The sequence below is a fragment of the Salmo trutta genome, chromosome 39, assembly GCF_901001165.1.
Source record: "Salmo trutta chromosome 39, fSalTru1.1, whole genome shotgun sequence".
Classification (NCBI taxonomy): domain Eukaryota; kingdom Metazoa; phylum Chordata; class Actinopteri; order Salmoniformes; family Salmonidae; genus Salmo; species Salmo trutta.
The window spans coordinates 13,496,610-13,521,899 of NC_042995.1; the positions used below are offsets into that span (position 1 = coordinate 13,496,610).

Genomic DNA, 25,290 nt, shown 5'->3' on the forward strand with positions numbered 1-25,290 from the left:
GAAAAGCACTACATTTTAGTCATTTAGCTAGACGCTCTTATCCAGAGCAACTTAGGGGTGTGTCTTGCTCAAGCTCACATCAACAGATTTTTCACTTAGTCAGCTCGGGATTCAAACCAGCAACCTTTTGGTTACTGTCCCAACGCTCTGAACCGCTAGGCTGCCTGCTGCCCAGTGTGTAGGTTAAGACGCAATCACATTGCCATTATGTTCATATAAATGATCCAGCATCCGACTGCTCGGCAATTCCACGGTAATGATGCCGAGAGTTTTCAATTTAAAATGTATGCCAAACAAAAACCAATGATTGCAAAGTTAAACAAACCATAAAACTCTATGCACAAGGACGACTTTTAACAATTTCCATTGAACATTTTACAAAAACATTTGAAGAACAGTGCAAATACAAAGTTTGGTAACAGAAGAACGGTTTGTGCTGTTTGTGCCGTCTTTCTGTTCCCAAACTTTGCATCTGCACTGTTCAAGTAAATGCATCTTTGTAAAAATGTTAAGCATTTAGAATGTAAAAATCGGAGTCTCAGCATTCTGTTAGCATGGAATTTACCTGCTTTATTCATTCTTAATCACAGTGGGGCGTGTGTCTAGAAACATACAAATTCAATTACAATCTGTGTGTGTGTGTGTGTGTGTGTTTCCATGTCTGTGATGATGGCCCCTAGGCTTGTCAGCAGCAACTAGGTCAACCATAGCCTCTGCCCCTGCTGTAAACAAGATGTGGCACGGTAACAGCTGGGGCTCGGAACAGGACTCAGACTAACAACATATAGCCACAGCTAACATTCTAATTCTACTTTAAAGGTTTGGTCAGTGACGATCGGTTACAGCTATGTGCTTTAGTGTGTCATTAAGTTAGGATTTTATCTTTATTTAACTAGGCAAGTCAGTTAAGAACAAATTCTTATTTTCAATGACAGCCTAGGAACAGTGAGTTAACTGCCTTGTTCAGTGGCAGAACGACAGATTTTTAACTTGTCAGCTTGGGGATTCGATCTTGCAACCTTTCGGTCACAAGTCCAACACTAACCAGTACCTGCCGCCCCATCATCTGAATGAAATACATTTCATGTCCTATCAGGGAATCTCCTCAGATCAACAAGTGATGTAAGCGTGATTATGCAAATTCGTTTTTGTTGAAATGCAATGCAATAGTGTCTCCTTTTGTTCCAGGGAGAGATTACTAAAGAAATGCATTCCTCTTCACCTCCCAGCTGAAGGCTAGCCTACAGTCCAATTTAAATAATTGGAATGGCATTAGGAATGTATGGAATTTATTTTCAGGGCACTGGGCAGCATGTTTTAGACAAAATGATGACAGGCTTTTAAAACATATTTTACCAAAATAATGCATGCTGCTGTACATTGCATAGATTGTATAACATCTCTACGCCTACAGTGTGTAGGTAAAGCTGTCAAAGCTAATGGGATCTCTGTATAGGGCAAGCCCATTGCACCCGCAATAACATTGGAAAGGTAGGTGTCTATAGAAAAGCAAGCTCAGCGGTAACGTGAGAAAATGCAAATAAAAACCGACCAATTTTGTGCAGTTGAAAACCTCACCACTGTCAGTTCCTTGTCTCAACCGAGGTAAAGACAGTTTCAAGTTGGATGTTCGGCGGATATTCGCGCTTTCAAACCTCAATAGCTTTCAAACCACTGAGCCACAGACTCCAAATAAGTGTCATGATGTTGGAAAAATTGTGCACAACATTGCACAGGTCTTATTTTCACGATTTGGACATTAATTCGCTTTCCAAAGCTAATAAACGTGAAAATGTGAGCAGCATTTTGTATTCCAAGTTGAATTAGTTAGGGAGCGTAAACAAAGTACAAAGTTTTTTTACATTCAAATTTCAAATCGAATTTATTTATATAGCCCTTCTTACATCAGCTGATATCTCAAAGTGCTGTACAGAAACCCAGCCTAAAACCCCAAACAGCAAGCAATGCAGGTGTAGAAGCACGGTGGCTAGGAAAAACTCCCTAGAAAGGCCAAAACCTAGGAAGAAACCTAGAGAGGAACCAGGCTATGAGGGGTGGCCAGTCCTCTTCTGGCTGTGCCGGGTGGAGATTATAACAGCACATGGCCTAGATGTTCAAATGTTCATAAATGACCAGCATGGTCAAATAATAATAATCAGAGTAGTTGTCGAGGGTGCAACAAGTCAGTAACACAAGAGTAAGTGTCAGTTGGCTTTTTCATAGCTGATCTTTGAGAGTATCTCTACCGCTCCTGCTGTCTCTAGAGAGTTGAAAACAGCAGGTCTGGGACAGGTAGCACGTCCGGTGAATAGGTCAGGGTTCCAGCAGGTCTGGGACAGCAGGTCTGGGACGGGTAGCACGTCCGGTGAACAGGTCAGGGTTCCATAGCTGCAGGCAGAACAGTTGGAACTGGAGCAGCAGCACGGCCAGGTGAACTGGGGACAGCAAGGAGTCATCAAGCCAGGGAGTCCTGAGGCATGGTCCTAGGGCTCAGGTCCTCCGAGAGAGAGAAAGAAAGAAAGAAAGAGAGAATTAGAGAGAGCATATTTAAATTCACACAGGACACCGGAAAAGACAAGAGAAATACTCCAGATGTGACAGACTGACCCTTAGCCCCCCGACACATAAACTACTGCAGCATAAATACTGGAGGCTGAGACAGGAGGGGTCAGGAGACACTGTGGCCCCATCCGATGAAACCCCCGGATAGGGCCAAACAGGTAGGATATAACCCCACCCACTTTGCCAAAGCACAGCCTCCACACCACTGGAGGGATATCTCCAACCACCAACATACCATCCCGGGACAAGGCCAAGTATAGCCCACAAAGATCTCTGCCACGGCACAGCCCAAGGGGGGGCGCCAACCCAGACAGGAAGACCACATCAGTGACTCAACCCACTCAAGTGACGCACCCCTCCCAGGGACGGCATGGCAGAACACCAGTAAGCCAATGACTCAGCCCCCATAATAGGGGTAGAGGGGTAAATTTCAATAGCTCATTGGTCATGCGACCTAGTGACTTCAAACAAGGTTCAGAATGTTCACTGACTACCCTTCTATATTGCACACCCTTTAGTTTGCCCATTTTCATCTCACATGGTTTTACATTAATTTTTCAAAATGTAGAATTTCAATAGCTCCTTGGTCATGTGACCTGGTGACTTCAAACAAGGTTCAGAATGTCCACTCAGTAGGCCTACACATTGCACACCCTTTAGTTTGTCCATTTTCCTCTCACATGATTTTACATGAATTTTTCTAAATGTAAAATTTGCAATAGCTCCTTGGTCATGTCAATTACACACCTAAGAAGCATGCAGTGGAAATACACCCATTATTGCATAACCTCTAGTCATGTATCTTCTATATTGTTGCACATTAATATTAATTTGACAATTAGGGGTTCAGTCCAGTGTTGTGTTTACCCTTTTCTTTAATATTTATCAACAATAATTGGTAGTTCTAAGTATTTATTTTCCCTGTTTTTTATTTTTCCACAGTATTTAACAGCGGAACACAATAGGAGAGACAGATAATATCTCCTTCCGTCGTTAATATCAACCATAAAGGAAAAGGGCAAAGTACGAGAGTCATGCTATTAATTGTCCAAAGCAGGGATGGAGAGTGAGCTAGTGAGGTAGGCTGCAGTGGGTTTGCTGGTCAAGACATATACTGAACATGTAACCACAGTAATGGTGGCCAGTAAATCGATGAATAAAAATGTAATATTAACAAATTAAGCAGAAATTGTAGACCTTCAATCTTTTCCAACATGTCAACAGACACTTAACTTCAATTAAGTATGAAACATTTCACAGTGTTAACTTCCTCTTTATCCCTGGTTGATGTACATTTCAGAGCCTCTTCAGTGTGGATGGGGTATAGCAGACATTTTCAACAACAAAGACTGCACTTCCAGTTTGTGTTCTTTACTCTGTTGAACTCTTTTGTCTTCATTCCTAGGCACAGCACATGGAACCACCGTTGGCATGCAAAACATTCAATCAAAACAAAACAAAGCGTAACACGTTATAAATAATATCAAATATCAATGCAGTATGACGAATGATTAATTAGCCATCCATTGTGTTATATCATAAATTGTCTTACATGCTGTCACTATTGTCAAAATATTATAAACATGTTAAAACCTCTTATGGACAGACGTTCCGCTAGCGGAACGCCTCACCAATATCCAATGGTAGCGCCTGGCGCGAAATACGAAAAACCTTAAAAATGCTATAATTTCAATTTCTCAAACATATGACTATTTTACACCATTTGAAAGATAAGACTCTCCTTTATCTAACCACATTGTCTGATTTCAAAAAGGCTTTACAGCGAAAGCAAAACATTAGATTATGTCAGGAGAGTACCCAGCCAGAAATAATCACACACCCATTTTTCAAGCTAGCATATATGTCACAAAAACCAAAACCACAGCTAAATGCAGCACTAACCTTTGATGATCTTCATCAGATGACACTCCTAGGACATTATGTTATACAATACATGCATGTTTTGTTCAATCAAGTTCATATTTATATCAAAAACCAGCTTTTTACATTAGCATGTTTTGTTCAGAACTAGCATACCCACTGAAAACCTCCGGTGAATTTACTAAATTACTCATGATTAACGTTCACAAAATACATAATTATTTTAAGAATTATAGATACAGAACTCCTTTATGCAATCGCGGTGTCAAATTTTAAAATAGCTTTTCGGTGAAAGCACATTTTGCAATATTCTGAGTAGATAGCCCGGCCATCACGGCTAGCTAATTTGACACCCACCAAGTTTGGCGTTCAGTAAACTCAGATTTACTATAAGAAAAATTTGATTACCTTTGCTGTTCTTCGTCAGAATGCACTCCCAGGACTTCTACTTCAACAACAAATGTTGTTTTGGTTCGAAATAATCCATAGTTATATCCAAATAGCTCCGTTTTGTTCGTGCATTCAAGTCACTATCTGCAGGGTGACGCGCCGGGGATTTTCGTGACAACAAATGTCAAAATATTCCATTACCGTACTTCGAAGCATGTCAAACGCTGTTTAAAATAATTTTTGATGATATTTTTCTCGTAAAATAGTGATAATATTCCAACCGGGCGACGATGTATTCTTACAAACACTGAAAGAAAAAAATGGAGTCGCCTTGTGCACGCGCGCCTCGGTGTCATTGTTCCCAGAAGGACCACTCACAAAAACCCCTGCTGTTTTTCGCCCAGAGACTGCAGAGCTCTCATTCCACTTTCTGGCGCCTTCCTAGAGCCAATGAAAGCCTTAGAAAATGTCACATTACAGCAGAGATGCTGTATTTTTGATAGAGATGCCCTAGAAGGACAAGAAATGGTCAGACAGGGCACTTCCTGTATAGAATCTTCTCAGGTTTTGGCCTGCCATATGAGTTCTGTTATACTCACAGACACCATTCAAACAGTTTTAGAAACTTTAGAGTGTTTTCTATCCAAATCTACTAATTATATGCATATTCTAGTTTCTGGGCAGGAGTAGTAACCAGATTAAATCGGGTACGTTTTTTATCCGGCCGTGAAAATACTTCCCCCTATCCCTAACAGGTTTTAAATGACCCATATCACAACCGTCATACCTCTTCACAAAAATGTACCTAAATCAATTTTGGAAAAGGGATTTTACTCACAAAAGACATAGGAATTTATTTTCCCAGTTAGAAATAGTAGGCCATGCATCATATAACTATTTTCATCAGAAAAACAAACCCTCAAATGCAATATTGCGTTTTGTAAGTTGTCTGCAGGTGGCTTGTTGTGAATGCACTCATATCAAGTCATTATCAGGTTATGTAAACTGCGTTCTAAAACTCAACATAGAAGGATTTGTCTTAATGTACAGTATATGAAAGTAATGCTATGAAAAGGATTCTTTCACCTTATCAAGCTCACTGTGACTGACAAATCCCTGCCTATTACTGTGATTAAAAAGAGCATATGAAACATTGTTTTTCATTAGGCGCCTTCCTTTAAGCACCTCTGTTTGAACACCTCTCCTGTCCTTGATCCATACCACATTCAGCCATTTGCGGATCTTTTCAGTGTCCATGTGAAAGATAGTTATTGCGAGGATGGAAAAAAAAAAGTATTCATTTTTTTAAATAATTAACACCCACGTAAAATGAAGGCCTGCAAAGCTTACAGATTTAAGTCTAATAGCATGAGATGAAAGTACACAAACAAGAGTGTGCAATATAGAAGGGTAGTCAGCGGACATTAGGTCACATGACCAAGGAGCTATTGAAATTTTGCATTTAGAAAAATGCATGTAAAACCATGTGAGATGAAAATGGACAAACTAAATGGTGTGCAATATTGAAGGGTAGTCAGTGGACATTCTGGACCTTGTTTGAAGTCACTAGGTCACATGACCAAGGAGCTATTGAAATTCTACATTTTGAAAAATTATTTGAAAATCTTGTGAGATCAAAATGGACAAACTTAAGGGTGTGCAATGTGTAGGCCTACTGAGTGGACATTCTGAACCATGTTTGAAGTCATTAGATCACATGACCAAGGAGCTATTGAAATTCTACATTTTGAAAAAAAATAAAAAATCTTGTGAGATGAAAATGGACAAACTAAAAGGTGTGCAATGTGTAGGCCCACTGAGTGGACATTCTGAACCTTGTTTGAAGTCACTAGGTCACATGACCAAGGAGCTATTGAAATTCCAAATTTAGAAAAATTCATGTAAAACCATGTGAGATGAAAATGGACAAACTAAAGGGTGTGCAATAAAGAAGGGTAGTCAGTGGACATTCTGAATCTTGTTTGAAGTCACCAGGTCACATGACCAAGGAGCAATTGAAATTTGACATTTTGAAAAATGTATGTAAAATCATGTGAGATGAAAATTGACAAACTAAAGGGTGTGCAATGTGTGTCTATGCCATCGGGTTAGCTACAACCAGTTTTGAAAGTGTTTGGAGTAATGGTTAACCTTTCTAGGGTATGTGGGACAAAATCGTCCCAGCTACTCAACAGCCAGTGGAATCCCGTGGCGCGATATTCAAATACCTTAGAAATGCTATTACTTCAATTTCTCAAACATATGACTATTTTACACCATTTTAAAGACAAGACTCTCGTTAATCTAACCACACTGTCCGATTTCAAAAAGGCTTTACAACGAAAGCAAAACATTAGATTATGTCAGCAGAGTACCCAGCCAGAAATAATCAGACACCCATTTTTCAAGCTAGCATATAATGTCACAAAAACCATAACCACAGCTAAATGCAGCACTAACCTTTGATGATCTTCATCAGATGACACTCCTAGGACATTGTTATACAATACATCAAATCAAATCAAATTTATTTATATAGCCCTTCGTATATCAGCTGAAATCTCAAAGTGCTGTACAGAAACCCAGCCTAAAACCCCAAACAGCAAGCAATGCATGTGAAAGAGGCACGGTGGCTAGGAAAAACTCCCTAGAAAGGCCAAAAACCTAGGAAGAAACCTAGAGAGGAACCAGGCTATGAGGGGTGGCCAGTCCTCTTCTGACTGTGCCGGGTGGATATTATAACAGAACATGGTCAAGATGTTAAAATGTTCATAAATGACCAGCATGGTCAAATAATAATAATCATTGTAGTTGTCGAGGGTGCAACAAGCACGTCCGGTGAACAGGTCAGGGTTCTGTAGCCGCAGGCAGAACAGTTGAAACTGGAGCAGCAGCATGGCCAGGTGGACTGGGGACAGCAAGGAGTCATCATGCCAGGTAGTCCCGAGGCATGGTCCTAGGGCTCAGGTCCTCCGAGAGAAAGAAAGAAAGAAAGAAAGAAAGAAAGAGAGAAAGAGAGAATTAGAGAGAGCATATTTAAATTCACACAGGACACCGGATAAGACAAGAGAAAACTCCAGATGAAACAGACTGACCCTAGCCCCCCGGCACATAAACTACTGCAGCATAAATACTGGAGGCTGAGACAGGAGGGATCAGAAGACACTGTGGCCCCATCCGATGATACCCCCGGACACGGCCAAACAGGCAGGATATAACCCCACCCACTTTGCCAAAGCACAGCCCCCACACCACTAGAGGGATGTCTACAACCACCAACTTACCGTCCGAAGACAAGGCCGAGTATAGCCCACAAAAATCTCCGCCATGGCACAACCCAAGGGGGGGGGGGCGCCAACCCAGACAGGAAGACCACGTCAGTGACTCAACCCACTCAAGTGACGCACCCCTCCCATGGACGGCATGGAAGAACACCAGTAAGTCAGTGACTCAGCCCCTGTAATAGGGTTAGAGGCAGAGAATCCCAGTGGAAAGAGGGGAACCGGCAAGGCAGAGACAGCAAGGGCGGTTCGTTGCTCCAGCCTTTCCGTTCACCTTCACACTCCTGGGCCAGACTACACTTAATCATAGGACCTACTGAAGAGATAAGTCTTCAGTAAAGACTTAAAGGTTGAGACTGAGTCTGCGTCTCTCACATGGGTAGGCAGACTATTCCATAAAAATGGAGCTCTATAGGAGAAAGCCCTACCTCCAGCCGTTTGCTTAGAAATTCTAGGGACAATTAGGAGGCCTGCGTCTTGTGACCGTAGCGTACGTGTAGGTATGTACGGCAGGACCAAATCGGAAAGATAGGTAGGTAGGTACATGTATGTTTTGTTCAATCAAGTTCATATTTATATCAAAAACCAGCTTTTTACATTAGCATGTGACGTTCAGAACTAGCATACCCACTGCAAACTTCCGGTGAATTTACTAAATTACTCACGATAAACGTTCACAAAAACATAACAATTATTTTAAGAATTATAGATACAGAACTCCTTTATGCAATCGCGGTGTCCGATTTTAAAATAGCTTTTCGGCAAAAGCACATTTTGCAATATTCTGAGTAGATAGCTCGCCATCACGGGCTAGCTATTTTGACACCCACCAAGTTTGGCACTCACCAAACTCAGATTTACTATAAGAAAAATTGGATTACCTTTGCTGTTCTTCGTCAGAATGCACTCCCAGGACTTCTACTTCATCCACAAATGTTGTTTTGGTTCAAAATAATCCATAGTTATGTTCAAATATCCTCTGTTTTGTTCTTGCGTTCAAGACACTATGCGAACGGTGACGCGCGGACGCGTATCGTGACAAAAAATTTCAAAATATTCCATTACCGTACTTCGAAGCATGTCAAACGCCGTTTAAAATGAATTTTTATGCGATTTTTCTCGGAAAAAAGCGATAATATTCCGACCGGGAAACGTCCTTTCCGTTCAAAGACTCAAAATCTAAAATGGAATCTTCACGTACACGCGCGCACCCGTCTCATTGTTCTCAGATCGACCACTTACCAAATGCGCTACTGTTTTTCAGCCATGGGCTGCAATGTCATCATTCAACGTTCTGGCGCCTTCTGGGAGCCTATGGGAGCCTCAGAAAGTGTCACGTTACAGCAGAGATCCTTTGCTTTCAATAAAGAGAGTGTAGAAGGCCAAGAAATGGTCAGAGAGGGCACTTCCTGTACAGAATCTTCTCAGGTTTTTGCCTGCCATATGAGTTCTGTTATACTCACAGACACCATTCAAACAGTTTTAGAAACTTTAGGGTGTTTTCTATCCAAATCAAACAATTATATGCATATTCTAGTTTCTGGGCAGTAGTAATAACCAGATTAAATCGGTACGTTTTTTATCCAGATGTGAAAATACTGCCCCCTACCCTAGAGAGGTTAAAGAGCAATTTACATTTTAAAATGTGATTTGCCACTATGTTGACGTCCCTAACTGCTGTTGGTGGACGTAAGGAAAACTACATGTGAATATCCTTCGAATATCCAACCTGAAACTGACTTTACCTCGGTCTCGTCTCACTGCATCAATATTGACATCGCCATGTGCCCGCTAACATAACGTTGGGTAACGGATGTAGCCTTGGTTCTCTGAGTAGAGTATGTCGCCAAGCGATTTATGGGAACTTCTTCACGCGATGTGATTGAAATGCTTAATATCAAATGTTTAAGTGATAATGCCAGCTTCTAGGGCATTATCACTTTTTTACAACGGGTTACCAACGTATTGAAATAATGATCGACATATTTTCAATAAAAGTTATTTTGATACATTTATTCGTACTATTTCATCCTTCCACAAGATATAGTCCCGACACAAATCTAGGGTTGCTAGAGTCGCGCCCCAGTAGTTCGTTCTTTTTGTTCTGTATCTGTGGACGCGACCCAGTCGTTTGTTCTAAATGCCATATTGACTGGCAAGGTTCTTATTTATCACTTGCAGGACACTGTTCAGACAAAATAAAGGCAATCCATGATATTCATTTGAGCTGATTTTAATAAATGAAACCATACATTCACGTTGTTATCCACCACAGCTGACTTAAGTGATAATGCCCGAGAGGCCGGTGTTTGTTGGATATATTGGCACCGGTGTCTCCCTTGGGTCCAGATGATTCTTTATGGCCTCGTTATATGCGAGAGTGGCGTATCTGAGAGAGAGAGAATGCATTGTTATAATATTGTTTTCCAGTAGCCTAATTACGAGTGCAACATAGAAATAACACAAACAGGTTATGAACAACATACCTTAGGCCGTTGGGCTTTAGTTGTCTGTTCCCCTCTTTTCCTCTTCGACCCAGATGTAACTGGAGGTCGAACCACACTTTCTGGACCAGACCCCTTGGTGTACCGGGATTCAGAGCCTGGGGGTTTTGGAGCTGGACCATGTCCTTATCGGTGATGGGAGGGTGGCTGTTTGTGATATTTTCCTTGCCGTCTTAGCTGTTTGATGTTTCTCTGAAATACATTACATTTACATTTACGTCATTTAGCAGACGCTCTTTCGAGGTGGTAAATTCAGTGTCCTGCATACGGCACCAGCTGCGACCGATGGGTGGGTCATTTAGAAACCGGTTGAGCCCACTCCGGAGTGCCAGGTTACTACTTATGCTGTACTGCTCCCCTTCCCATTTCGTACATTTCCATAAAACTGTCGGAGAAGGATGTTAAACTCTTCCTTAGTGACAGTTTTAAAGTCAACAACTGTTTTATTCTCTGCTAGCCTGCCCTCGAAGCAACGCACAGCTCAGTTTGTATCTTAACTGTGTTTTGTTTCGTCGCGACTTTTCTCTAGGTCATTCAATGCGGTATCCTTCAAATCTGCCTGCCTGGGTATTATTGCCATCTCTTTTTCCCATTCATCCATAGTCATGCCGCGGAAAAGAGCAAAATAAATGTTCCACTCATCCATTTTAGTTTTCGCAACAAGGTATCAATTTAGCCAGTCGACTAAAAAAGTAGTGCATGTTCCTATGACAACCAGCTCAATTTGCTGTCAGTGTCGTTCTGACACGGTGGCGATCGCAATTCAACATTGAAACAATATTGAAAAGGTCTGAGACAGGCAGCAAGGTTTATACAAGTCTCTGCTGTTGAAAACCAAATGCTAGTCTATAAAAGAAATGGGAGATAATGTCTAGATGCTTTTTATAGTGGAGGTGAAGTTTATATTTCCTGGCAGGGTGGATGAGACAGTGGATTGTGCAGTGAGATGGAACAGAGTAAATAGGCATTTCAACGTCATAGATTTAGCCGGTGGTAACTTGTGAAATAGACACCGACAGGAATGCGGTTTTAACCAATCAGCATTCAGGATTAGAACCAACCGTTGTACAGTCACTCCACACCCTTACTGTACCCACGTGACCTGTCATTATAAAAGGCGGTGTGGCATTACATACTTCTATTATTTTACATAACCCCATTGAGGTGGCGGAACGACATGAAAGCTTAGCGACCTGTTACTCTACTCTGAGAACCAAGGTTACACCCGTAACGTTCTCTTTCGTTTTCGCAACATGTCACCAAACAACCTATGCGAGAGGTTGTACCAAAGAGTTATTTCGGACAACAGAGTGGGATAACCCGCCATTTAACTTAGTCCAGATGAGTCCCAGGGACGTCCTTGTATCCACACAGGATGCAGCAAAATATATTTACCCAACAGGGTAACACAGAATTTGAACTGTGATATACAACCTTATACACAAGCAAGCTGAAAGCTAGAACTTAAAACATGAGGCTTCAACTTGGTGCAACAGCACCAAGAGTGGGAGGCCACTGTTTAGAACGTCCATCCCACTGATGGTTGATAAGTAAGTATGTACACGGTTCACGGTACGCTCACTTTTCTGGGTTGCGCTAGTGTGCCGGGTCCAGATTCACACCCCCCACTGATGGTGTGGGCATAACATTGAGTGTGTAGTACCTCATGAAAGTTATGGGTGTTTCCCAATTTGCATCAGCACAGATAGAGTCCAGGGAGGCCCCTCTGAACAGTGCCCATGAAGTGACCATACCCCTGGTGGAGTGTGCTACCATGCTGTCTGGACTTGGTCTACCTGCTGCAGCATATAATGTTGACACTGTATTGGTAGTCCAATGTACCAGTCTCTGCTTCAAAACAGTGCAACCTTTGGTGTTCTCCCCATAACACACAAAAAACTGTTCCGTTTGACAAACAGTTCTTGTTACAGCAAGATAGGCAGTCAGTTCCCTAACTGGGCAAAGGGTATGCAACTCATGACTCTCTTGTGAGGAGTGGTGAGGCAGGTGAAATGCTGCTATGATTAAGGGCTGGTTAGCATGTGATGATGAAAGCACCTTAGTAAGAATGCTAGACCTCTCCCATAGGTTGTTTGGTGACCTGCTGCAGCAGGTCACTCAATGTTATGTAAGAATGCTAGATTTGGCAGAAGCACTGCCTTAGAGCCATGTTCTGCTGAAGTGAGGCTGGAAGGATGGATAGAAAGTGCATGTAATTCTCCAACACGCTTGGCTGAAACAATAGCCAATAGAAAGGCAGTCTTGACTGAGAGCTCACATACACTATATATACAAAAGTATGTGGACACTCTTCAAATGAGTGGTTTTGGCTATTTCAGCCACACCCGTTGCTGACAGGTGTATAAGATCGAGCACAACGCCGTGCAATCTCCATAGACAAACATTGGCAGTAGAATGGTCTTACTGAAGAGCTCAGTGACTTTCAACATGGCATCATCATAGCCCCTTTCCAACAAGTCAGTTTGTCAAATTTCTACCCTACTAGAGCTGCCCCTGTCAACTGTAAGTGCTGTTATTGTGAAGTGGAAATGTCTAGAAGCAACAACGGCTCAGCCGCAAAGTGGTAGGCCACACAAGCTGACAGAACGAGACTGCCAAGTGCTGAAGCGCGTAGCGCGTAAAAATCTTCTGTCCTCGGTTGCAACACACTACCGAGTTCCAAACTGCCTCTGGAAGTAACATCAGCACAATAACTGTTGGTTGGGAGCTTCATGAAATGGGTTTCCATGGCCGAGCAACCGCACACAAGCCTAAGATCCCCATGCGCAATGCCAAGCTTCGGCTGGAGTGGTGTAAAGCTCGCCACCATTGGACTCTGGAGTGATGAATCCCGCTTCACCATCTGGCAGTCTGACAGACGCATCTAGGTTTGGCGGATGCCAGGAGAACGCTACCTGCCACAATGCATAGTGTCAACTGTAAAGTTTGGTGTTGGAGGAATAATGGTCTGGGGCTAGTTTTCATGGTTCGGGCTAGGCCCCTTAGTTCCATTGAAGGGAAATCCTAACGTTACAGCATACAATGACATTCTAGATGATCCTGTGCTTCCAACTTTGTGGCAACAGTTTGGGAAAGGCCCTTTCCTGTTTCCTGTTTCTGCTTGACAATGCCCCCATGCACAAAGCGAGTTCCATACAGAAATGGTTTGTCAAGATCGGTTTGGAAGAACTTGACTGTCCTTCACAGAACCCTGACCTCAACCCCATTGAACACCTTTGGGATCAATTGGAACGCCGACTGCGAGCCAGGCCTAATCGTCCAACATCAGTGCCCGACCTCACTAATGCTCTTGTGGCTGAATGGAAGCAAGTCCCCAGTAATGTTCCAACATCTAGTGGAAAGCCTTCCCAGAACTGTGGAGGCTGTTATAGCAGCAAAGGGGGAACCAACTCCATTTTAATGCCCATGATTTTGGAATGAGATGTTCAACCAGCAGGTGGCCACATACTTTTGGTCATGTAGTGTAGCTCAAGTGAAGACAGGTACTGAAATGGTGGGCTCACAAGTGATCGTAGGACAACTAACGCCCATGAGGGTATTGAAGGAGCGTTGGAGGGCCGTAGCCTGTGGGCAACTTTAATGAATTGTGATTCTAGAATGCCCCTGATGATGCACCTGCAATCTGGCCATGACCCACAAAGATGGCTGCCATATACACTTTTAATGTATACTGAATAAAAATATAAACACAACATGCAACAATTTCAACAATTGATTATCTTGGCAAAGGAGAAATGCTCACTATCAGGGATGCAAAATAATTTGTGCACAAAATGAGAGAAACAAAGCTTTTTGTGCGTATGGAACATTTTTGGTAACTTATTTTTCTGCTCATGAGACATGGGACCAACACTTCAGTATAGATGGGGACTTCCCTGCAGACATAAGCTACTGGAGAAAATTCAAATTACAGAACAAATTCCACTTTCCAGCATAGAGGATGCCCATTCTACCTGAACTGTATCAATTACCAAGGAGGGCAACCCTACAGCTACAAGGCAGTCACGTTCAGGGGCCACACCCACAACTTCAGTATGCTGGGTTAGGGTGCCAAAGCTTGCCGTTCGCTTCTGACAGGAGGTCCTTTCGAAGAGGGGAATCCCATGGTTGGGAGGTTGTCAGCTGTACAAGGTCTGAAAACCAGGGATGCTGTGGCCAATGTGGATCAACAAGTAGAACTGACGTGCTCTCGAGACTGATCTTCCTCAAGACCTTGAGGGAGCAAGGGAATTGTTGGAAATGCTTCCAGCAGTCCACTGCATCCGCAGATTTGGCAGAAGCACTGGAGAGAAGGTATGCTGCCTGATTCTCTACACCCGGCAGGTGTATTGCTCTGAGGGATGTAAGGTGTCTGTTTGCCAAAAGCAGTAGCTCCATTACTACCTGCTGCAGTGCTATAGACCTCAGTCAGCCCTGGTGGTTGATGTGTGCAACCACGGTTGTCCTATAGTACTGGGAGGAAGTGAGGGAGTGCAAGGTGAACCGCATTGAGCTCCAGTACATTGATGTGAGGTGTTGTCCATGGTGCTGACCATACACCATAGACCCCTGACTAGTTCAAGGCTGTTCCTCATCCCTGTAGAGAGGTGTCTGTGGTCAATGTCACCCGGTTGTAAACTGTGCCTAGGAGAACTACACTGGGAGTTTGAAGTGCTAGGCACCACCATTGTATTTCTCTCCAGCAACTCATTGAAATTGTTAGTTTTTTGTCTTAGTCTCTTCTGGGACACCAGCACTGTATTGGCCACATGTGGAGCAAGCCCAACGGTACAACATGGACTGCAGCAGCTAGGAGGCCTAGGAGCCTCTGACTCTCTAGCACTGTCACCTGTTTTTTCAGTTTGAATGTTGAAAGGCAATTTGGCAATGACACAACTCTTTATGGAGAGAGTGTTGCTCACACGATTAGAGTGTACAGTGTCAAGCCGAGGGGCGAGTGAAATAACTGAAAACACTATTTTTCGAAGGCAAATCTCAGGTATTTTCTGTGTGCAGGTAGAATGGGGATATGAAAGTATGCGTCTTTCAGGTCCACTGTGGTGAACCAATCACCTGGTTTTACTGACTGAAGGATGGTTTTGATTAGCAGCATTTTGAAGGGAAGTGCTGAACGATTATGATTCAGAAACCTTAGGTCCAGGATCAGACCGAGGCCTCTGCCTTTTTTGGCACCAGAAAATAGATTTGTGTAGAACCTGTAGTTTTGTTGCTCTGGTTCTACCTCTTCGATTGCATGCTTTTCCAGGAGGAAATGCATTTCTGAGCAGTGCGTTTGCTTTTCAGCAGGCTTGCGAGCTGTTGTTTTCAAGACACCCCTGAAGTGTAGGGGTCACTGACAGAATTGTAGTGCGTAACCTTGTGTTAGAGTGCATAACACCCATTTGTTGGCTGTTGACCTTTTCCAGCTGGAAAGGTGGTGTTCAAGGAAATGGTGTTGCACTAGAGAGTCAGTCCCGTCAGGAACGAGGCTCAGCGTGCTGTGGTGCAGAGGGGACGCGGCCTGCATATGGTGCACCTCTGCTTCTTGGGCGATGCTGCGCTCCACCTCGTCGGTAGGGCTGAAAGTGTCTGTTCCTCTACTCCTGAGCAGGTACAGCACGAGTCTGAGCCTTGTTTCTCGGCATCCCAGTTGGGGCCCTGGGATGGGAGTAATGGTTTGCTGCCGGATGCATTCTAGGCTTTGGAATGAGGCGCTGAAGCGCCATCTTTGCTTCCTAGTCTTCTTCAGACACTTGGAGGAGGTGGCCGCTGCTGTGCTAAATGTCTGGCAAGGTGATATGGGTACACCTAGGAGTGGAACCTTCTCTTTGTCAGGGAGCTTGGACTGCCCTAACCATAGGTGGCGCCGTTCAACACAGTGTTGCCAATGATTTGATTTGATTTCCCAACCATCTGAGCATTCTCCCGAAGACATTGGATGAGTAAGTCTGTAACTGTAGACAGTTCTTGCACAGTCTCAGCATCATCGTTTGTGGAGAGTCATGCCTGCAGCTCCTTCTGATAGAAAGCAAGTATCGCTACTGAATTGGTAAGCCTAGCAGTTGAAGAGGTGCTGTCATGTGTCCTGCGTAGGAAGCAATCAGATGCCCTGCATCATTTGTTAGGCAGCTCTTGGTTTGAACTAGAGGCCTTCACAGGTCCAAAAAGTTGTACCAGTTCCGAACGGACCCGAGGACAACTAAACCCATTCCGATTAGACCTAGTCGAATCCAGTGTGAGTGTGAGCGAGTGTGAGCGAGTGACACGGTAAGCGGGGAGGAGGGAGGGAGAGACAGCAACCAACCACGCCGACTCGCTCTATATTAGACTAATAACTGCTATAGCAAGATTATTTATCATCCAATATGATTACATAGTACCTGTCTTGACTGCATCAAACCGGGAGAATCTAGTTAAGATAGCTGGACTAATTGAGGCTGCATGAGCTTTCTCATCCTACACAGTTACAATCAACAACAACTCCATTCAGAATATTAAGTAGCAGCCTACCTGTTGGCTTTTGGTCATTGTAGCCTATCCTTCTCCTCCAACTTTTAATTACATCATTTTATTTCCATATTCCCGTGATTACATATCTCCTAACTCTTTGACTGTAGCCTATTGCCGCTTTGATGACTTATGTCATGACTATCCTGTGAGGATCAGAATGGGTCAGATCAGACTGGCGAGATTGTGACAGTGTGGTGCAGTGGTCTAAGGCACTGCATCTCAGTGCAAGAGGTGTCACTACAGTCCCTGGTTTGAATCCAGGCTGAATCACATCCGGCCGTGATTGGGAGTCCCATAGGGCGGCGCACAATTGGCCCAGTGTCGTCTGGATTTGGCCAGAGTAGGCCATCATTGTAAAAAATAATTCGTTGTTAACTGACTTGCCTATGTAAATAAAGGTTCAATAAATAAAAATACAATAAAATCAAGCCTTTCTCTCTCTCTCCCACAGAGGAGGGGGGGCTGCTGGATGATCGACTTTCACACTCTGTCGTAAATTACCAGAGAGGGAGACTCTCTCTCTACCCTTTAGTATCAACCAAAGGAACGCCCAAAACTCTAACGTCCAAAAAGTGAACACTGGAACAATATTTCTAACATCCGATTGTGTGGAATGATGAGAGATGGTCTATGGAAAACTAATGTCTATTTTGTGATTTCATAAAAAATGGTATAAAAATGGCAATGTCTTAACAACCCTATGTTAAGATAGGACTGTGATTTTAGTTTTCTAATGAGATAATTGTTTTTCCTATAAGCTATGCACAGTAACTAGCCACGCCCGAGTGAGCTCAGAGATCATGTCAGCATGACGGAACGCCTTGGTGACGAAATCAACCTTTAGATCAGGAAACGTGAGGAGGAGAGCTACATGTTTTGAAATGGTTGACGATTTGAACCTCAACACGAGGCGAAGAAATTAACTCACCTTCCTTCAGAGACTAAGAGCTGCAGCTCATGTCCATCGTGGTCCGAATCCTGAATGCCAACACAAGGAGGAAGAGAGGAGAAGCTCACCTCAGACAAATCACTGGTACAGTTGATTAGCTGTCTTAAGTCAGATATCGAGAAAAGCGAATCTAAGTGAGGCTATCCTACTACGCTCATCATCAATGGGAATCATTTAAACTACAGACAATTTAGAAGAGGTACATTGTGACCTCTTGTGGACAATCAGAGCCTTACACCAACAGGAGATCCCACCACAACAACTTTCCGAGAAGGCTTGGTTCCGACTGAGATTAACCATGAACGAAGGCATTTCACACGTAAATACATTAGTTATTTCTTATTCCAAGCGGGCGGTGGTTTGGGTATAAGGTATATGATTAATGTGAGAATAGTTATAGAATGTGTCTCTTTTTCTCTCTCTCCATCTCTGTGTAAGCCATTATATTTTGTCAGTCCATTAGGGACCCTTGTCTCATGTAAGTGTGTATGTGTATTCCGTGTAATTATTTAGTTAGCTAGTAAATAAATGATTAAACCAATTTGTGTAGTACTGAATAATGCTCAAACCTGGGGTTCTTGCAGATCCAAGGTTACGAATGTTCAGAATGAGAATTGATGAGGTTATGATAAAAACATTCACCTTTATTTAACCAGGTAGGCTAGTTGAGAACAAGTTCTCATTTGCAACTGCGACCTGGCCAAGATAAAGCATAGCAACTCGACACATACAACAACACAGAGTTACACATGGAATAAACAAAACATACAATCAATAATACAGTAGAAAAAAATAAAATAAAAAGTCTATATACAGTGAGAGCAAATGAGGTAAGATAAGGGAGTAAAGGCAATAAATAGAACATGGTGGCGAAGTAATTACAATATAGCAATTAAACACTGGAATGGTAGATGTACAGAAGATGAATGTGCAAGTAGAGATACTGGGGTGCAAAGGAGCAAGATAAATAAATAAATACAGTATGGGGATGAGGTAGATAGATGGGCTGCTTACAGATGGGCTATGTACAGGTGCAGTGATCTGTGAGCTGCTCTGACAGCTGGTGCTTAAAGCTAGTGAGTGAGATATGAGTCTCCAACAGTAATTTTTGCAGTTCGTTCCAGTCATTGGCAGCAGAGAACTGGAAGGAAAGGCAACCAAAGGATTAATTGGCTTTGGGGGTGACTAGTGAGATATACCTGCTGGAGCACGTGCTACGAGTGGGTGCTGCTATGGTGACCAGTGAGCTGAGATAAGGCGGGGCTTTACCTAGCAGAGACTTGTAGATAACCTGGAGCCAGTGGGTTTGGCAACGAGTATGAAACGAGGGCCAACCAACGAGAGCATACAGGTCGCAGTGGTGGGTAGTGTATGGGGCTTTGGTGTCAAAACGGATGGCACTGTGATAGACTGCATCCAATTTGTTGAGTAGAGTGTTAGCGGCTATTTTATAGATGACATCGCCGAAGTCGAGGATTGGTAGGATGGTCAGTTTTACAAGGGTATGTTTGGCAGCATGAGTGAAGGATGCTTTGTTGCGAAATAGGAAGCCGATTCTAGATTTCATTTTGGATTGGAGATGCTTAATTAATGTGAGTCTGGAAGGAGAGTTTACAGTCTAACCAGACACCTAGGCATTTGTAGTTGTCCACGTATTCTAAGTCCGAGCCGTCTAGAGTAGTGATGCTGGACGGGCGGGCAGGTGCGGGCATTGACCGATTGAATAGCATGCATTTAGTTTTACTTGCATTTAAGAGCAGTTGGAGGCCACGGAAGGAGAGTTGTATGGCATTGAAGCTCGTCTGGAGGTTAGTTAACACAGTGTCCAAAGAGGGGCCAGAAGTATACAGAATGGTGTCGTCTGCGTAGAGGTGGATCAGAGAATCACCAGCAGCAAGAGCAAAATCATTGATGTATACAGAGAAGAGAGTCGGCCCGAGAATTGAACCCTGTGGCACACCCATAGAGACTGCCAGAGGTCCGGACAACAGGCCCTCCAATTTGACACACTGAACTCTATCAGAGAAGTAGTTGGTAAACCAGGCGAGGCAATCATTTGAGAAACCAAGGCTGTCGAGTCTGCCAATAAGAATGAGGTGATTGACAGAGTCGAAAGCCTTGGCCAGGTCGAGGAATACGGCTGCACAGTAATGTCTCTTATCGATGGCGGTTCTGATGTCGTTTAGGACCTTGAGCGTGGCTAAGGTGCACCCATGACCAGCTCTGACACCAGATTGCATAGCAGAGAAGGTACGGTGGGATTCGATATGGTCGGTAATCTGTTTGTTAACTTGGCTTTCGAAGACCTTAGAAAGACAGGGTAGGATAGATATAGGTCTGTAGCAGTTTGGGTCTAGAGTGTCACTCCCTTTGAAGAGGGGGATGACCGCGGCAGCTTTCCAATCTTTGGGAATCTCAGACGATACGAAAGAGAGGTTGAACAGGCTAGTAATAGGGGTTGCAACAATTTCGGCAGATCATTTTAGAAAGAGAGGGTCCAGATTGTCTAGCCTGGCTGATTTGTAGGGGTCCAGATTTTGCAGCTCTTTCAGAACATCAGCTATCTGGATTTGGGTGAAGGAGAAATGGTGGGTGCTTTTGCGGGTTGCTGTGGAGGGTGCCGGGCAGTTGACCGGGGTAGGGGTAGCCAGGTGGAAAGCATGGCCAGCCGTAGAGAAAAACTTATTGAAATTCTCAATTATAGATGATTTATCGGTGGTAACAGTGTTTCCTAGCCTCAGGACAGTGGGCAGCTGGGAGGTGGTGCTCTTATTCTCCATGGACTTTACAGTGTCCCAGAACTTTGAGTTTGTACTACAGAATGCAAATTTCTGTTTGAAAAAGCTAGCCTTAGCTTTCCTAACTGCCTGTGTATATTTGTTCCTAACTTCCCTGAAAAGTTGCATATCACGGGGGCTATTCGATGCGAATGCAGAACGCCACAGGATGTTTTTGTGCTGGTCAAGGGCAGACAGGTCTGGATTGAACCAAGGACTATTCCTAGTTCTACATTTTTTGAATGGGGCATGCTTATTTAAGATGGTGAGGAAGGCACTTTTAAAGAATGACCAGGCATCCTCTACTGACGGGATGAGGTCAATGTCATTCCAGGATACCCCGGCCAGGCCGATTGGAAAGACCTGCTCGCAGAATTGTTTTGGGAGTGTTTGACAGTGATGAGGGGTGGTCGTTTGGTCGCAGACCCATTACGGATGCAGGCAATGAGGCAGTGATCACTGAGATCTTGATTGAAAACAACAGAGGTGTATTTGGAGGGCAAGTTAGTTAGGATGATATCTATGAGGGTGCCCATGTTTACGGATTTGGGGTTGTACCTGGCAGGTTCATTGATAATTTGTGTGAGATTGATGGCATCAAGCTTAGATTGTAGGATGGCCGGGGTGTTAAGCATGTCCCAGTTTAGGTCACCTAGTAGCACGAGCTCAGATGATAGATGGGGGGCAATCAATTCACATGTGGTGTTGAGGGCACAGCTGGGGGCAGAGCGTGGTCTATAGCAAGCGCCAACAGTGAGAGACTTGTTTCTATTTCTTGTTTAATATGTTGACTGTTTTATGGATGTTATAGGTAAAGACCTTATAGAGTTTAATTCGGGAGATGGTAACTCTCTAAACAACTTCTTCCGTGGTGCCCCAAATCCTAATGAGTTAATTGTTACACAATTAATTGAATCAGGTAATAATTAAACATAGCTAGTGGATTAAATAAATAACAGTCATCAGACTAATGAAGGTAAAGTCACGACACTTACGATTGACCAACAACAAGCTACATGCGCCACTCTCGTGAAAAGCAAGAGCAGCAGCATAAATTATACAATTTCTCTGTCTCTCTCCCTACTGCAGCATCGTGTTTGGATCTGTACAGATCCTTCCGGACAACTCAGTTATAATTACACATACCCGAGACCCATGACAATCATATCAGATTCGACCCAGACCCGTGACAATATATATATAGAATTCTGGACCGAACCCGCTCAGGTCCAGGATCTAGTCACGGGTATTCGGGCACAGGTGGATTCGTGAAGACCTCTAGTCTGAACTGTGACGGAGAGATCAGGCAGAACAAGCGAAGCAAATGATTTGTCCATACGGTGGAAATGGCCAAAACCATTTGCATCTGCACCATGAACTGTAGCTAAGCTGTGCATAGCCTTGCCATGGCTAGGGTTCTGTCATTTGGCATGGTCAAAGTGCATTGGAGCTCACGCACAAAGCTGAAAAGCTGCGTAAGCTGCCTCCACTATTCCAGCACCAATTCAACTTGAACATTTCAGCATCATCAAATCACCCATGCTTAGTCTAATACAGTGACAACTAAAAGCTACCAAAAACTATTTAGTCCAATCAATGTAAGCTAAATATGATGTGGCTGTCTATAGTACTGATTACTGTGTGTGTGTGTGTGTGTGTGTGCGTGCGTGCAAGTAGAAAAAACATGACTCACCCTATTTGTAGCGAAACGCCAATGACATCTTTCATGTTGATGAAACGGTCTACAACTCTGTCATACAGTAGGCCTAAACACTTTTAGTTTTTGTTCTAGGCTACCTGGCTAAAATGTTTGCTCGCTAGCCTAACTTACTCTCAAGGGCAACGATGCGCCAGGCCAGCTAGTTTACATTAACCTACTACATCTAGCTACTTATTGAACTTCCATCCTCTCAGGCCAGGAGCACAATGTATGAATTTATGTTTGGATCAGAATCGTCATTATAATCATTGGCCAGTACAGAGATTTAAGTAAAACCAGCCCAAATCCCTATCTCCATCAATGGCTAATTTAGGAAAGAGACGATTTTAGCTAGCTAAGCACTGGAGAACAACAACACTACAAGATGCAACAATTCAAGTTTCTGTAAATTATGTTTTGCTTTTGATGTGATTGGTGTGAAGCCAAATCCAAACAGGCTTTTCACAGTTGAGCTCAACACTGATTGGCTATTATTTTATTTGGCTATTATTTTATTCACAGTTGAGCTCAACACTGATTGGCTATTATTTTATTTGGTATCAAGGGAGGCCAAATGCTCGCTGGCTTTCCTTACATTCAATGCTATGGGCAGCAACAATGTCATACCCTTTTTTTGCCAGACAGCATCAGATGGGCTACACATACTGAGACAGAGGGGATATATTTTGCCCACTCGGATGCTTTCTCCATTGAGATACATTCAGCCTCTTGCGAATTGAAGGAAAATTATGAAACACAGAGACAAAATAAATTATTTTTGTATTTTTGGGGGGGAAGCCTGGTTTCCTTGGCATCCATGAATAGTGAAGGCTACTGAGGGGAGAACGGCTCATAATAATGGCTGGAACGGAACCAATGGAATGGCATCAAACACACGGAAACCATTTGTTTGATGTATTTGATATCATTCCACCTATTATGCTCCAGTCACTAACATGAGCCTGTTCTCTCCAATTAAGGTGCCACCAACCTGTGATGAATACCTGCCACTGGTTTAGCCAGGGAAACCAGTTCTTATTACACCTCGGTAGGAAAACCGGGGAAAACCAGCTTGGGCCAAGTGCGTGTGTATGCCATCCCACCCATTCCGCTTCAGTCATTAACATGAGGCAGTTCTCCCCAATTAAGGTGCCACCAACCCCATGTGACGAATACACACCTCTGGTTTAGCCAGGGAAACCCGTTCTTACTATACCTCAGTGGGAAAACCAGCTCGGGCCACAAGACTAATTCAGGAGACCTTTTGTTTTATGGCCTTATATCAGGAGCTGGTGGCGAAAAGTTTGATTAAACAATTCAGAGACTGAAACAAATAAATCAGATGACTTATTTATATGTAAGTATAGTAAATCAATATACAATCCCGAAATCAGCTGTAATTGTCAATAGTAAAACAAAGCTTAAAACAATGTTTGAGTGGACCCTGAACCCAGAAAATGGTGAATTCGACTGGACACAGTAGACTCCTCCTCGTATTTATTTACACATTTTGGCGTGGTGTCATTGCAAAATGGAACAACTGAAGAAAGATGTGAAATTGAATCCATCAACAACAGCTAATTTCTTTTCACGGGTGTTTTTCTGGTAAGTACTTGTTTACAGTTAACACTGTAGCTCGATCTTTTGAAAGTAGCCAGTTAGTAAGGTGGCTGGCTATTAAGGGTGCGTTCGTAAATTCGCTCTGGCTATCTACTCCGATTTCAGGGCTCTCTTGTCTGAGTGTCCCAGAGTTCAGAATAACTGAGGAATTTACGAACGCTCAACACCCGTTGACTATGGCAGGTGTCAGTAAACGTAGGCCAACAAAGCGTGATTAAATTGTTGCCAGCAGCACAATTACAAATGATATGGGTAACATAAAAACAGCCTAACCAGTTCTGCTTGGGCGAGTAAAATGGTCAGAGAGGTGTCTTCTCATTTGGGTCTGGAAGTAGCTGTAATGAAGTGAACATTATGCCATAATCCAGTCCGTGTATTCGTACTGTGGGATTCCAGATCCATGTTTTACAGTAGCAGTGATACGTCGTGAACTATAATGCCAGCATACTTTGGAGTAAAGTTAAACAAAAGTATGCGAACGCCCGGACATCAGTTCTTATAAACATAAGACATCTAAACAACTGTGGATGTTACAATTGTTGACGAGTGAAACGCACAAGAGGCGAATGCAATTTACAAGACAAACTACGTGCCTATGTGAGTAAACGCAGATCGCAACAACAGCCTACATTACAATTGTACAGTTGTACATTACAATACCATGATGTGCACACAGAACCCAGTTCAATTGGCTCGAGGTCGAAAAAATGGATCAACAGATTCAACCATTTTCTAGTGGCATTAGACATCACGGATAACACACAGAAAAGGGCATTACTGTTACACTATGCAGGGTCGGATGTGTGCGATATATTTGACACACTGCAAGATACCGGAGCAGCTGATGCATATTTCTGTCCAAAAGTCAACACAGAATATGAAACCTACGTTCAGACAAACAAGACGAAAACGAAACCTTGGATGCTTACCACACAAGATTGAGGCAATTAGCATACACATGCGAGTTTGCAAACGTTGATAAAGAAATCAAGTCACAGATAATACTAAGCTGCAGTTCCGCGCGCCTCCGCATGATGGCGCTAAAGGATGGTTCAATGGCTCTCCAACAACTACTTGATACAGGCAGGGCACAAGAAACGTCAGATAAACAAGCTGG

The 25,290-nt window shown here is 43.2% G+C and overlaps 1 protein-coding gene and 1 long non-coding RNA gene across 6 annotated transcripts in view; one reads left to right on the forward strand and one right to left on the reverse strand.

Moving 5' to 3' along the window:
• Nucleotides 1–10,331: 10,331 nt before the first annotated feature.
• On the reverse strand, nt 10,332–25,142 carry LOC115179619 (uncharacterized). 3 transcript variants are annotated; one of them, XR_003872976.1, is made up of 3 exons: nt 25,103–25,142; nt 10,601–10,810; nt 10,332–10,503 (listed from the first exon to the last, which is right to left on the reverse strand). It is a non-coding gene; the product is annotated as an uncharacterized LOC115179619 (long non-coding RNA). The 3 variants fall into 3 exon arrangements; XR_003872975.1 differs by lacking the exon at nt 25,103–25,142 and adding an exon at nt 11,117–11,436; XR_003872974.1 differs by lacking the exon at nt 25,103–25,142 and having other exon boundaries at nt 10,601–11,425.
• The window catches only part of LOC115179617 (multidrug resistance-associated protein 4-like), a 35,616-nt gene continuing 34,067 nt past the window's right edge, over nt 23,742–25,290 (forward strand). The window contains exon 1 of one of the 3 annotated variants that reach the window (XM_029741249.1): nt 23,742–24,158. In XM_029741249.1, coding sequence (XP_029597109.1) covers nt 24,085–24,158 — 74 coding nt within the window. In that variant the 5' untranslated portion in view covers nt 23,742–24,084. Of the gene's footprint in view, nt 24,159–24,512; nt 24,771–25,290 lie in introns of those variants that run through there. The other 2 variants (XM_029741251.1, XM_029741250.1) reach the window with 2 other exon arrangements.